Below are 15,553 nucleotides of genomic sequence, written 5' to 3'. Positions count from 1 at the left end.
CTCTCTCTCTCTCTCTCTGATGGGGTTATTATTTTTATTACCATTATTTAAAAAAAAAAATCATCTTAAAAATAAATTACATAGAAGTGTATTTGGATTTATATTGTTTTTTCTCTTAATCCGTGGTATGTATAGACACCTCCTTCTTTTTTCCGAATCCCTTTGAAAAAATTGGATCCGCACTCACTTAGGTGTCGATTAAATTTAAAAATTGTGTCAGAGTTGTCGATAAGCATAGCATTTTCCGGGGATTTAATACTGTGCAAATCGAAAGTAAAAAATAAAAATGGGGACACTCAAGCAGGTATTAGACCAATTTAATCAACCTGGTATACACTCAGATGAAAAATTGACACAAATAAGAAATCTTATAACGCAAATACTGGTAAGTACATGTATATATATTTTGTTAAATTGTTAACCTTGTCAGGGTTACTCGCAAACAAGTGTGAATTCCTGATTGTGTCGTAAACCTTTTGTTTGTGTTGTCCATTCTATAGCTTAGTTGAGCTAACTCCCCTAACAATCCATTATAATGTACATGTATGTCACTATGTGTATGTATAAATTCCTCCTGTTAGTGTGTCTTTCTTAACAATCACGCAACTCTTTCTCTCTTCCGTGCATGCATGTATATTGTATTTCGTATACTCAGTATACATGTACATGTATGTACACTGCACATACGTATATCAATAATCATTATATACAATTTATACTTTCTCTTTGTCCCATGAGGACGACAAAACTCTTCTCCATTGACTCGATTGAGTCGTATTTTCACTGAACGAATTGACCACATTTGACACAAATTTATTATTAATGGGGTGACATGAAAATGCATAATTTATAGATTTTAATTTGCTATGTCATTAATCAGAATTTTCATTATATATTAATACCATTTGTTAAAACTTTACATTTCAATGCGATATTTTGCAACTACATCTTTTAACATGCATGTATAAGGAGAGGAACTAATAAAGTTGTTAGAACTGGATTTCTGTTCATTTAATTCATTAAAAAAATAAAATGTTCAAATAATAAAAAAATAAATGCAGACATACTCAAACTAATATTGCATAGATTCAGTGATGATTATGAAAATCAGTTAATTTTATTATTTATTATTATTATTATTTCTCAACATAAGGACAGAGAAAAGACAGAAGTTCAACGGAAAATAGAACAGGAAGATTCACATGTGAAAAAAGTACAGGAAAGGTTTGAAAAATTTATCCTTTAGCTACTTAATAATTTTTATCAACATAAATTAGATTGACAATGTTCCATGCAGTTCCCAATATTCCTGCTTAGTATAGTACAATTCCATGCATTTTCAAATAGTATATGCATTTCTTCCATTCTTATAATTAAATTGATTATAGTCCTCCATCTGATATATTTTATATATTAAAACATGACTCAGAAACAAATACACCTTTAAAGTCAGCAAATATAATGGTTTGCATTAAATTTAAAATACGTTTTAAACTGTTTAAAAGAGGATGTACCTTTTATAAAAATAATTTAATGTGTGAAATATTGTGTATTCCACTTAATTTATAATCATTTATATAATTTTCATCAAAATTATTTATGCATTGTAATAAAAGCTTGATACATTGTGCATGCTTATTTTTCTTTTCACTTATTACTAAATATATTTTTTTCTTGATTGCTTGCAAATAATTAGGGTTAATACTATCCACTACTTATCATAGTGATAATATTTTTTTGAAAGGGAGTCAATGTTATCGCTACATTGCCAAAAATTTCAACTCATTACCGCTACATTTTTGTCCCCCGCTTGAAAAGTGGGGGATATTAATTTGGGTTTGTCCGTCCGTCCGTCTTTCTGTCTGTCTGTAACGCTTTCGTTTCCACACGATATCTCGAGAACCCTTTGAGCTTTTGCAATGAAATTTAGCATAGCAACTCCCTATGGACTAAAGAAGACCCCTATCGATTTTGAGGTCAAAAGGTCAAAGGTCAAGGTCATAAATAAGCAAATTCTGTCTGTTATAACACTTTCGTTTCCACACGATATCTCAAGAACCATTTGAGCTATTGCAATGAAATTTTACATAACAACTCCCTGTAGCCTAATGAAGACTCCTATTAATTTTTAGGTCAAAAGGTCAAAGTTCAAGGTCCTAAATTTATACATTCTGTGTGTGTGTAACACTATCATTTCTGGACGATATTTCAAGAAGATTTTGAGCTTATGCAATGTAATTCTATATCAAAACTCCCTAGGACCTCTCTCACCCCTCTCAAAGTACCCCGCCCCCTTTGTTTTATCAGTATATTTATAGTATTACATGTCGCTATTTTTAGCACAGAGGCATGAGGAGAGTTATTGCGTATGAAACAGGTTCTCGGCGGACGTTATGTTCTTATGACATCTATTAGAACTGTTTAATTAAGGCTGAATAAAACAAACACCGTGAATTGTGTAAAATTTTGACAATACCGAACATGAATATATACATATATGTGACTTCATAATTTGCCTCTTTGTAGAGCGGCCCCGTGGTCTCGTGGTATGTCTCCCGATTCACATGTGAGAGGTCCCGGGCTCGATTCCGAGACGATGCATTATTTTTTTTCCCCGAAATACTTTTTTTTTTTTTACTAAATGATAGTATTTAGCATGTGAAATGAAAAAATTATGAGGTGTGGCTTGTACAAACTCATAAGATCATCATTACAGTGTGTTAAATATTCCAAATAAAAAGAATCTTCTATACACATAATAAAGAATAAGCAATCAAATCTTTATTGCCATATTTTATTTGCTTCAGTATATACATGTATACATTTAATAATTCTACAAATTCAGTCAGGGGGATCCGACTCCCCCCTCCCCCGAACTCTGCATTGTTTACTTTTTCCCTAAGCGGGGGACACAAATTCTCTGAATTAGCTTGTTTTCCCCAATTTTCGACCGATCAATACTGCTACATTTTTTTGGGTCGAAAACAACTAATTACCGCTTCATATTGAACTATAGCCAGGTACACTGTATGGTACGAATATGAGTTCCAATCAGCAGAACTCACGCACTATGTAGTGAAGAAATTTAACAATTTTGATTTGAATTCTGATCAAAAGAATGTGAAGACTGTCGGTTTTATCCATAAACAATGCTTGATTTTATTTTTCAACTTTTTAAATTGTTTCATGAAATAAAATAGATTTTAAATAAAAATAATTTTTAAAAAAAAACCTCCATGTGGTTAGCAGGAGAATTTATACTTGTATATTTTGTACTTAAAATCAATCTGTACACACATAAGTGACTGGCTAACGACAATGGCAATGTAGCGGTAATTTATACTTTTATAATATTATGTAGCGGTAATGTAACGTTTTTTGTAGCGGTAATGACTATGTAGCGGTAATGGAAATTTAGAAAACACACCCACTAAAAAAGTATCTAAAACTTTTTAATTTCTATCACCGATAATATAAACGATTTTTGTCCGATATGCCTTTAGATTGAAGAGTCTACAAAATAATACAAGCAACAGTGGACCGGGTAACTCTGTTCCGACAGATGGCAGCACCGCAGATAAACTCTGGAGAGAGTTTGACCTCAGAAGAACCGCAGCAGTGGGCGAGTTACAACCTAAACCCGAAAAAACTGAGCCCCCAGACACCGCCGTTATCCCTGAAGAAGAGTCCAACTACCTCAGAAACATCGCTGATGTAATTTTACATCCCGAAATTTGATTGTTTCTTGATTATTATAAAGTAAAAAATAAGCTAAAATTAGATACATTGTATTCATATTAATACCAATTTGATTTAAAAAATACCACTGTTGATTAAAAGAACTATAGATGGAATTTTTATGAGGAAATATGTCATCAGTTTTTTAAAATTAAATGTATATCATATACAGAAGTCAATTTAATCAAACGAATCAGGGCAGGGCAGACATGGACCTCTAAAACATGAGAAATATAGTGAATTTTCTTAAGGAAAGAAATGTTGGTAAGTGACGGTAACATGTTTTTTGTTTTTCAGTCGGCATTCGAATTTTGTTGCAAAGAACATGATCAGCAACAGAAAGAGTTGGTAAGAGCATTGAGCTATCATCCAAAGGTAAATAAACTAGTATATTATCTTAGTTTTATATTAGTTTTTTTTTTTCGCCGTACGTTGAGATTCATTTAAAAGCTCAAAAACAACATCAAAACAGAAAATATTTCACAATTGAATTGGCTGTGCTTTCTGTCTTAATTTTTCTTTATGATTAATTACATGTAAGAGTTGTAAAGTCTCTCTCAATGTATGTGGTTTAAATTGTTTAAAACGTTTGAAGACAAGTTTAAATTGTTTAAAACGTCTGAAGAAATCAATGAAAGCGCCTACGTTTTAACAAGTGTTGCCTTTTTTTTTTACATCTTTGCGCAGGCGAACAATATATCCGAAGACCAGACTGAAGCAGCAAGACTGTTTCAGGAGGAATTGGAATCTGACGTCACACAGTACTTAGTTCAGGTAAAGGGGGTTTCTTTATTGTAAATAAAATTGATTTAGAAACTTTAAGATGACTTTAACAATATTTATTATTATTTGAATACTATATTATCGTATTTATGTCAATTTATATTTACCGATGTTTTTTTAGCTCACCTGAGCCGAAGGCTCAAGTGAGCTTTTCTGATCAAAATTTGTCCGTTGTCTGTCGTTGTCGTTGTTGTCGTCGTAAACTTTTCACATTTTCATCTTCTTCTCAAGACCCACTGGGCAAATTTCAACCAAACTTTCCACAAAGTATCTTTGGGTGAAGGGGATTCAAGTTTGTACAAATGAAGGGCCATGTCCTCTTCCAAGGGGAGATAATTCTGAATAAGTGAAAAATTAATGGCATTTTTTAAAAATCTTCTTCTCAAGAACCACTGGGCCAGGAAAGATGAAACTCATGTGGAATCATCTTCAGATAGTGTAGATTCAAATTTCTTCAAATCATGACCCCAGGGGTAGGATGGGACCACAATAGCCAATCAAATATTTACATAGGAGTATATCGGAAAAATCTTAAAAAATCTTCTTCTCAAGAACCACTGGGGCCAATAAAAGTTTTACATACATGTAGGAATATATAGGAAAAATCTTTAAAAATCTTCTTCTCAAGAACCACTAGGCCAGGAAAGATGAAACTCATGTGGAATCATCTTCAAGTAGTGTAGACTCAAATTTCTTCAAATCATGACCCCCGGGGGTAGGGCGGGGCCATAATGGCCAATAAAGGTTTTACAAAGGAATATAAAGGAAAAATCTTTAAAAATCTTCTTCCCAAGAACCACTGGGGCAGGAAAAATTAAAACTCATGTGGAATCATCCTCAGGTAGTGTAGATTCAAATTTGTTCAAATTATGGCCCCCAGGGTAGGATGGGGCCACAATGGCCGATCAAAGTGGGCCACAATGGGGAATCAAACTTTTACATAGAAATATATAGGAAAAATCTTTAAAATTCTTCTACTTAAGAACCACTGGGCCGGGAAAGATGAAACTCATGTGGAATCATCCTCAGGTAGTGTAGACTTTAGTTTGTTCAAATCATGACCCCAGGGATAGGGTGGGGCCCAAAGGTCGATCAAATTTTTTCATAGAAAAATAAAGGAAAAATCCCAAGAACAGAAAAGCTATGTATGTAAGTCTCATTGACATGTAAGCATCCTCATGTATTGAAGATTTAAATTTGTTCAAATCATGGCCCTTTTTGGTAGAAAGGGTAGCCCCCCCCCCCTCAGTAAACTTTTCAGTTCTTATCTGATCTGTGCTTTTTCCTTGTCGATGTGCTCAGGTGAGCGATGTGGCCCCTGTGCCTCTTGTTTTTTGTTTCAATCAGAGATTGCATTTGTCAATGATTTTATTTATTTAACAAGTGTTTACACTATTTTATCATATTTTAAACTCCTATCTTTAACAAATACTTCCACAAGAAATTAACAAGACTTTTATCTGGTATTAAATGAAAAGATATGCCTGAGATAGAGGATAAAGATTATCTGTGTTATATACCGGTATATATACAACTAAAATACGTTTCATCGACATGCGGGCACCATTAATTCTAAAGTCTATTCACTATTTTTCCCAGAAGTGCACCCATGATGTGTTAAAAGACAGAGAAGGAAAGATCGTGCTTCAAAATAATGAGAGAATACAGCGGTATCTAAAAGCTTGTGTCGATGTATGCTGGTATGTACAAGTACATCATAAGGGGGGCAAGTTCGTCTGGGATATCCCAAGAAAGCAGCCAAAAGAGACTTTCAAATTAATCACAACTAACTGCAAGGAAAGTGACACATGTAAACTGCGAGTGAATAGACCAGCCCTCTGCCTGGATAATCGGGTATTGAATAAAGGAAAATATTCCTGCGTGTCTTGTACTCTCGGTAGTTATGATCCAGGAGAAAAGCAGACAACAGCAGAGAGGAGAGGAAGCACGCCCCAATCAGCTGCTGGCAGCGGTGTGAATCAGGAGAAATCTGGGGAAAATACCAAAGAGGCCAATACAGAAAGTAAGAGAGATAGTCCCTATTAAAAGAAACGATCTCCTAGGGACGGGAAATCAACTCCAGAACCGAAGAGCGGTCCATCTAACAACAAGGACAAAGACAGTATCGAGATGAAAAAAGCAAAAACTGTTTAGATTTCTAACTTTATTATTAAATAGGATCCACCTTAACCTCTGGTATCATACAAGTTTTACTTGGAAACAATGGTGTTAAATTGTACAAACAGTTGTTATAAATAATTGATACTGATATTCATAAATATATGTCCATATATATTGTTGTGGATTTTTTTTTCCAAAATAAAATAATTGAGTCAGGCAAAATAATACTGATCGAAGAAAGTTTTGTAGGTTTATTGAAAAAAAAATGTTTATCAAATAGAAATTTAATTTTTTTGAATATTGAAAATTAATGTAAATTTTTCATCATGATCTGCGAAGTAATGAAGATTATCAGGGTCTTGATAATTATTGTTATATCTTTAACATGTGTTTATATATAAATATATACGGAAAAAGTCTAACATGTGTAATGTTTTACTGAGCGCGCATAATAAATAAATTTTGAGTATAAAATATATTTTATTCATAGAAATGGATTGAACAGCAGGCATAAATGCCTATGATCGTTCTCTCTCAAATAAATCGATTTTTGACCACTGAGTGAGATGTTGGATCTGTCGAGAAGATGTTGGACCGCCTACGTTATACAACAGTGACGGAGCTGGGGTTACATCACAGAAGACATTACAAGATACATGTACATGAATGTCAAAAAAATTAAAATAATAGGTATAACAAAACATTTATTGACTGTGTTCTCGGGAAAAATGCGTTTTGTCGACCTTCGAACAATACTGTCTAACGGCCTCCGGCAAACAGTTTGGTTCTTGGGTCCGACAAAACGCATGAATGTTGCCCTCGAACTCACTCAATAAATGTATAGACGTCGCGCACGGTGTTAGTGTCAAAAGGTTAAAAAATACTATTGCGGCGGCATTTGCGCTATTTTCATAATTTTAAAACAATTCACTATATAAAAACTATTTATCATTCGGTCGTTAATTGTATACTTAAATCATTTTAACAAAAATATTAATAAAAAAATTCCAATTATCAAATAATTAATTCGACTATTCCGTCAATTACGTGAAAAATGCATGTAGATCGGTAACAGGAGCGTCGCACACGCAATTACAAAATGTTGATAACTGCCTTAAAACAAAAAATACAAACATAAAATTTGGCAGAAAAATTCAAAATACGATGTAGATGATGTAAATTATTAAAATTGTAATGTCATTTAATCTGTATGCTCTGAACGCGTCGCTCAAAATCCAAGATTGATGTTTAGACAAGCGTTAATCGACGAAATATGGGATACACATAAAAAGTCTTCGGTTACTTAAAAGAATAATTACATGAGATGTATTTATTGAAGTTATCATAACACGTGTATCAATCGGACACGTGTTAATCTAGTGTATATGAAGAGTGTCGGTCTGATTGGTTAAAGTACATGTATTTATAGAATACCTGTTCTACAGGTATTCTGTTAAAGCACGCACGCTTTAGCGTGTGTAAAATTTAAATGCCATTCGAAGGCTCTTTCTCAGTGCAGTCAGACGCATCTATTCAGTGTCCCCATGGATTATGAGCGGCATATTTCTATGTCTGACGAAACACATGGAGGAATTCCTTTGTTACTTGAGTCAGAAAAGTCACAGTCCACGTCTAATTCATTTGCATTTTTGCTGCTATTTAAACCCGAAAACGTAGCGGGTTAAATGAAATACGAGGGAAACAAGGTATAACATTTGTTTAACAAGGAATTATTAAGAGCTACTTGATATTAATTCAAGGTATTTTATGTTTGTAATAACAAAGCTCTTAAGATACCATCGTAAAAAAAAAACAAACAAGACATAAGTATAATAGAAATACAGGCAGTTCTCCAGCAGGGTGGAGACGGCATGAAAGTATCATTATAATGAATCTTAGTAAAGAGAGTAAATTGCTTTTCTTCCAATCCTATGGTGAACCTTTTTCCCTTGCTGTTGTTGCTTTCGAATTCAGCGCTTACATTGCAACACCTCAGTCCAGGGACTCGTGCTACAAGTGCTTGCAGACGGCCAGGGTTGGCACCTCAACAATCAATACATCAGCGGTAGAAACTCCAATCCATTTGAAGTGAAATTGATAAGTATATATTATCAGTAGATATGTTTGATAAGATAACGATTGAACATTGCAGGTTTTTATCAATAAAATTTTCATATGGATCTTAAAATAAATGAATAATAGTTTAATTGTGAAATCATTATGATTCCTGGGAAATATTCTGAGATGTAAACGACTTTATATTCATTTAGCAAATAGCCCATTTAGAATTAGTATACAAAATCTACTCTATAGAACTTTTCGTTTATTTCAGAAAGCATTGGAGATGTTATCATTTCAGGTTGTGTTAAAAAATACATTTGAGCGTAACAGAAAAGAGGATAAAGAAGTGTTTGATTTTAGTTACGATGGCATTGAAATGTGAGAGTCATTTGAAGAGTGTGTCAGAGAATTTTAAGGTTTAATTATCAAGTTATCCTTAGACGAGGTAAGATTTAAAAAATCGATTTTCAGTACAGTGCAAGATTTAAAATGGTCGGGTATCAGATGGAATTCATGAGCATTCAAAGCTTCCATCCCAGAAAGAAGAATTCAAAAGACAAATATTGTTCTATTTCTTCAGATTAATCTAAGACTTCTGCTAGTCGTCAGAAAATAATGTCATTATGGGTAACGTTTGTGTAGGTTGTTAGGAAAATGTTTCTATATGCTTTACAAACATTTTGGGACGGTACACTTTATTTTAAGATTTCAATTAAGAAGATATGGTTGAAAATTTGTTTATCATATATCCGAAACTTTTGTGAAAGAGAACGTAAGATTATACAAAGAGAAAGTACATTGGTAGATTCAGTTGCTAGCGCAGTAGGTGCTGGGGTATAAGGGCAATAACTATGCAAAATGGAAATTGGTTTCTTTTTGGACTTTAGTGTATAAAGACAAAGTTTCAACTCATTAATATTTCACAGATATATTGAAATACAAGATGTGTCTGAATCTACCTGTACATGTATGTACATGCTCAAAAGAGAAAGTTAAAACATTGTTTTTGGTTTGATCTGGTTCTTTTTTCCAGTATAAGAAATAAGATTTTATGCAATTAACAATATGTCGTGATGATTATAAGTACTGGAAGCATGATATTAGGCACTGTGTCATTGGTAGATGTGCGTTGATGTGATATTTGCACTGCAGTTGATGTGGGTCCTGGTGCACATATAAGTGATGATTATAAGTACTGGAAGCATAATATGAGGCACTGTGTCATTGGTAGATGTGCGTTGATGTGATATGTGCACTGCAGTTGATGTGGGTCCTGGTGCACATTTAGGTGTTATGGGACCCAGTACCGTGGTAGTGCAGATGTATAAAACGGATTCCCCATTCGTTGTTTATCGCCCTGGTACACTTACTACACTATTGTACTGTTGATGTCAAAATTATAAAGTTTTCAAAATGAATTATCAAAAATATATTTAAATAAAGTCATTGTTTACATTATGGCCCTGGTATACTAATGTACTGCAGATGTAAAAATTTGAAGTGTTGAGAATGTAGTATCCAAAACATATTTAAATAAAGCTGTTGTTTAAGACCCTGGTACAATTTTGTACTACTGATGTTGAAAATTAAAGTTTTCAAAATATATTTAAATAAAGCCATTGTTTCAGGCCCTGATACACTATTGTTCTGCATATTTCAAAAAAAAAAGGTTTTTAAATACAAAATATTATAAAGTAGTTAATGTTTAATGCCCTGGTACATGTAATTTTTGTACAGCAGACGTCGACAATTAAAGTTTCAAAATGAAGGATACAATGATATAAAATGAATTCACTTTTAAAAGCCCTGGTACACCATTGTACTGCAGATGTCGAAAATTAATATTTTCAAAATAAAAAATACAATGGTTTAAAATGAATTCACTGTTGTAGGCCCTGGTACACTTTTGTACAGCAGATGTCGAAAATTAAAGATTTCAAAATGAATAATACGATGATTCAAAATGAATCACTGTTTAAGGCCCTGGTACACATTTGTACTGCAGATGTAGAAAATTCAAAATTTTCAAAGTGAATAATACAATGGTAGAAAAGTAAATTCACTGTTAAAGGCCCTGGTACACTTTTGTACAGCAGATGTCGAAAATTTAAGATTTCAAAATGAATAATACAATGATGTAAAATGAATCACTGTTTAAGGCCCTGGTACACATTTGTATTGCAGATGTCGAAAATTAAAGATTTCAAAATGAATAATACAATGGTGTAAAATGAATCACTGTTTAAGGCCCTGGTACACATTTGTACTGCAGATGTCGAAAATTAAAGTTTTCAAAATGAATAATACAATGGTATGAAATGGATTCACTGTTTAAGGCCCTGGTACACATTTGTACTGCAGACGTCGAAAATTAAAATTCTCAAAATGAATACTATAATGGTTTAAAATGAATCAGTGTTTAAGGCCCTGGTACACTTTTGTACTGCAGACGTCGAAAATAAAAGTTTTCAAAATGAACAATACTATGATATAAAATGATTTCACTGTTTAAGGCCCTGGTACACATTTGTACTGCAGATGTCGAAAATTAAAGTTTTCAAAATGAATAATACAATGGTATGAAATGAATTCACTGTTTAAGGCCCTGGTACACATTTGTACTGCAGATGTCGAAAATTAAAATTTTCAAAATGAATAATAAAACTGTATGAAATGAATTCACTGTTTAAGGCCCTGGTACACATTTGTACTGCAGATGTAGAAAATTCAAAATTTTCAAAGTGAATAATACAGTGGTAGAAAAGTAAATTCACTGTTAAAGGCCCTGGTACACTTTTGTACTGCAGATGTCGAAAATTAATGTTTTCAAAATGAATAATTCGAAATATATTAATATAAAGTCACTGTTTAAGGCCCTAGTACACTAATGTATTGCAGATGTCGAAAGTTTTCAAAACATATACAATAAAGCCATTGTTAATGACCCTGGAACATTATTGTACTGCAGATGTTTGAATGTTGTTTTCTCAGCTTTGGAAATTCAATTCATGTTTATCAAACAGAGTTCATCAAGTTGTGTATTGCAGTGACAAGGCCCTGATACACGCAGATTTACACTGTTGTCTTGTATTAACATTCTTGTTTTGAATTTATTTACTGAGTACGTTTTGCAGAATTGTTTTTGGTTGGTGGGTGAACATCTTTGTTTAACAGCACTTAGGCTCCATCATTTTGCGGAGCCCTTACCCAACTACTACCTGAAACCAAAAGCATGAAATACAAAACGATGTACAGGTATGCCTTCAACAATTTTGTAAGTGATGTCTGTGTCACAATGTATTTGACTTATCTTTCAAGTTTTCTTTTTTTGAAGCTACTCATGGGGTATCCTGAGTCCACAATGTGTCGGGATTATCCGACTCTGACAAGCTCGTACAAGAAGGTTGTATAAAAGAGATCTAGAAGAGAACAATGTCAAAAGAAACCTTTTAATTTTATCAGCTGTAAGTGAAAAAAGTGTTGTCGAAATAATGAATCATTATATGTAATGAATTGTGTACTTGTATTTTCCATAAGAATATATAGGTTTTAACGTTTTTCTAAAATTGTTGATATTATTTCTAAGGTCGCATATTTCTTTTTATGAATTTCATCCTAAGTTATTCATTGCAAAGATAACTAGAACTGTCCAAACGGGACAAAATACCCCCCGCTTGGTTTTTCAGAAGTAAGTTTTTCAATAATAAAGATATGTATCAAAAACAAATTATGAAATTTTTATTCCAGTGACCTTGAACTTCCCCAAATAACCTTGGGTCAAGGTCATGACACACCCTTGGGTCATGGGCAATCTTTCAGTGAAATGAGAACCTACCAAGTTTATCCATAAGAAAGATATGGACTGGACACAAATTATGAAATTTTTCTTCCAGTGACCTTGAACTTCCCCAAATGACCTTGGGTCAAGGTCATGACACACCCTTGGGTCATGGGCAATCTTTGTGTGAAATGAGAACCTACCAAGTTTATGCATAAGAAAGATATGGACCGGACACGAATTATGAAATTTTTCTACCGTGACCTTGAACTTCCCCGAATGACCTTTGGTCAAGGTCATGACACACCCTTGGGTCATGGGCAATCTTTGTGTGAAATGAGAACCTACCAAGTTTATGCATAAGAAAGATATGGACTGAACACAAATTATGAAATTTTTCTACCAGTGACCTTGAACTTCCCCGAATGACCTTGGGTCAAGGTCATGACACACCCTTGGGTCATGGGCAATCTTTGTGTGAAATGAGAACCTACCAAGTTTATCCATAAAAAAAATATGGACCGGACAGGGAATATAAAAAAAATTCTTCCAGTGACCTTGAACATTCCCAAATGACCTTGGGTGAAGGTCATGACACACCCTTGGGTCATAGGCAATCTTTGTGTGAAATGAGAACCTACCAAGTTTATCTATAAAAGATATGTATCAAACATGATTTATAAAAATTTTCTTCCAGTGACCTTGAACTTTCCCAAATGACCTTGGTCATGGGCAATCTTTGTGTGAAATGAGAACCTACCAAGTTTATCCATATGAAAGATATGGACCGGACACGAATTATGAAATTTTTCTTCCAGTGACCTTGAACTTTCCCGAATGACCTTGGGTCAAGGTCATGACACACCCTTAGGTCATGAGCAATCTTATTGTGGAGTAGTAGATTCTAATGTCCCTCTGTAAGAAAGATATGGACCGGACACGAATGCACAGACAGACGGACAGACGGACGGACGGACAGACGGACAAGGTGATTCCTATATACCCCCCCAAACTTCGTTTGCGGGGGGTATAAAAACTGATGTTTAAAAGCAAGGCGCCTTTTGTGTATATGATCACGTACGAATTCTGATACTCGTCCGGTTAATATGCAACTTGGATATTTTTTTTTTATAAAATTATATATAAAATGTTGGGAAAATAGTTTGAGGTCGGGTGGTGATACTGCTGCAGCCAGTGTCAGTGATCGTCTTCTTAGGAAACATGAAGCATGGAAGTCGTAAAATGCAAAGTTATGAACACGAAAATGTACAATCAAAACGTTCTGTATTGATAAAACAGTTGGGTTTATAATCTTTATCTCTTTTCTTTCTTTATGGTCGAAACTGCACTTACGAGAGCGCTTCTGTACCTACCTATATACGTGTTGTTATTTATTTTATAAATTATTTATGTTCGTTTGAGTGGAAATGAATAAGAACATAAATGTATTTATTGAAGTTATCATAACACGTGTATCAATCGGACACGTGTTAATCTAGTGTATATGAAGAGTGTCGGTCTGATTGGTTAAAGTATTTATAGAATACCTGTTCCACAGGTATTCTGTTAAAGCACGCACGCTTTAGCGTGTGTAAAATTTAAATGCCATTCGAAGGCTCTTTCTCAGTGCAGTCAGACATTGCCCCGCCCACCCACCCTCACAAGTATCATGTTTGTTTTATTAATTATACGTTTTTGTTTTGTAGATTTAAGAGTTGAGGAAAAGTAAAGTTGTATTTGTATTATTGTGTGTAATTAAACTGCACTTACGAGAGCGCTTCTGTACCTACCTATATACGTGTTGTTATTTATTTTATAAATTATTTATGTTCGTTTGAGTGGAACCGAATAAGAACATAACTAAATTTATTTTGAAATTACATCTCAATTATCCTTTTTGTGTGTTGAGAACTATATTTTATAAAAGACTGTTATTTTGGGTTGATATGTATGTTGGATTTCTTAAATTAAGCCGATTTATTGTGAGGATGTTTAATAAGATGGTGTGTCACAAAGTTTGGAGTTTCAATGTCACAAAGTTTTTAAGACTCGTAAAATGGTAAATTTTGTAATGCTGGGTGAAAAATCAATGTTGAAAATTATTTAAATTCTACAAAATGCTGCCATGTTATTAAGGAAAAGATCTCGAGACAGAAATTTAACTTGCGGTGTCTTAAATTTTAATAATAACTGCTGTTTCACATATATGTACTTCATGAACTATGTGTCACAATTGAATTTGACGGCAAAAACGTCACATTTAAATGCTAACTCCAGAAATTACCTTCATTTTAAGAATTCATTTTTCTGATTTGGCACCAAACGACATTTAATACAAAATGTGCAAAATCAAAACTTTATTAAGATAGGAAACTGAATTGATTCTATAAAGCAGTATGTGTTTTACAGGCTTTTTACAAAGTCAACATAAATGTCACACATTGTCCAAAAGTACTAAATCTAACTATAATTGTATAAATGTGGTAATATAAATCATATATATAGTCATTAAAAATTAACATATTGAAAATTAGAAGATTTTTATGAAATGTGCATCTTTTCAAAAAGTTATTAGTATATTCCAAAATAATTTTCAATGCAATGGTGACAAAATCATAAGATATAAATGTCAACATAAATGTCACACACGTAAAAATTTGGCGTTTTGACGTTATTACGTTCAATGCATAAAACGTAATCAGATATCCCAAATAAACTAACTCTTATTGCCGATGAGCCTGATATGGATACAAGAAAAATGTACCAATAATGATTAATTTTAAGAATAACTTTAGGTTTAGAAAGTTGTATTTATATATATCACAGTAAAACATGCGTAATGTATACTGTAGAACGCTGTATAAGTATATATCCTTGTACCATTCAGAGTCCCAATTAAGACATGCGAAAAAAATCACACAAACCAAAATTTATGTTAGGATACGATTTCAAATTTGAATAACCTGACATTAAAGTGTGTCTATTTAAATGATATATTTTCCACCCGCAACATGCACGCAAAAGGACAGAGAAAGTTTAGATCTGAAATATCTGCATCAAAGTACGGCCTCG

General features: G+C 33.4%; 1 protein-coding gene across 1 annotated transcript; it reads left to right on the top strand.

The window, feature by feature from the left end:
* Positions 1-258: 258 nt before the first annotated feature.
* Positions 259-6,774, top strand: LOC134255529 (uncharacterized). The gene is made up of 6 exons (XM_062738061.1): positions 259-385; positions 1,154-1,224; positions 3,504-3,714; positions 4,036-4,113; positions 4,426-4,512; positions 6,121-6,774. The coding sequence occupies exons 1-6, from the start codon at positions 287-289 to the stop codon at positions 6,565-6,567; spliced, it is 993 nt and encodes a 330-aa protein (XP_062594045.1). The 5' UTR covers positions 259-286; the 3' UTR covers positions 6,568-6,774.
* Positions 6,775-15,553: the final 8,779 nt, after the last annotated feature.

This window comes from Saccostrea cucullata, unplaced genomic scaffold, assembly GCF_032062105.1.
Source record: "Saccostrea cucullata isolate Sc308-1 unplaced genomic scaffold, CSIRO_AGI_Scuc_v1 ctg2663, whole genome shotgun sequence".
Taxonomy (NCBI): domain Eukaryota; kingdom Metazoa; phylum Mollusca; class Bivalvia; order Ostreida; family Ostreidae; genus Saccostrea; species Saccostrea cuccullata.
Note: the sequence above shows the minus strand (reverse complement) of the source record. Positions and strands in the feature narration are given on the sequence as shown.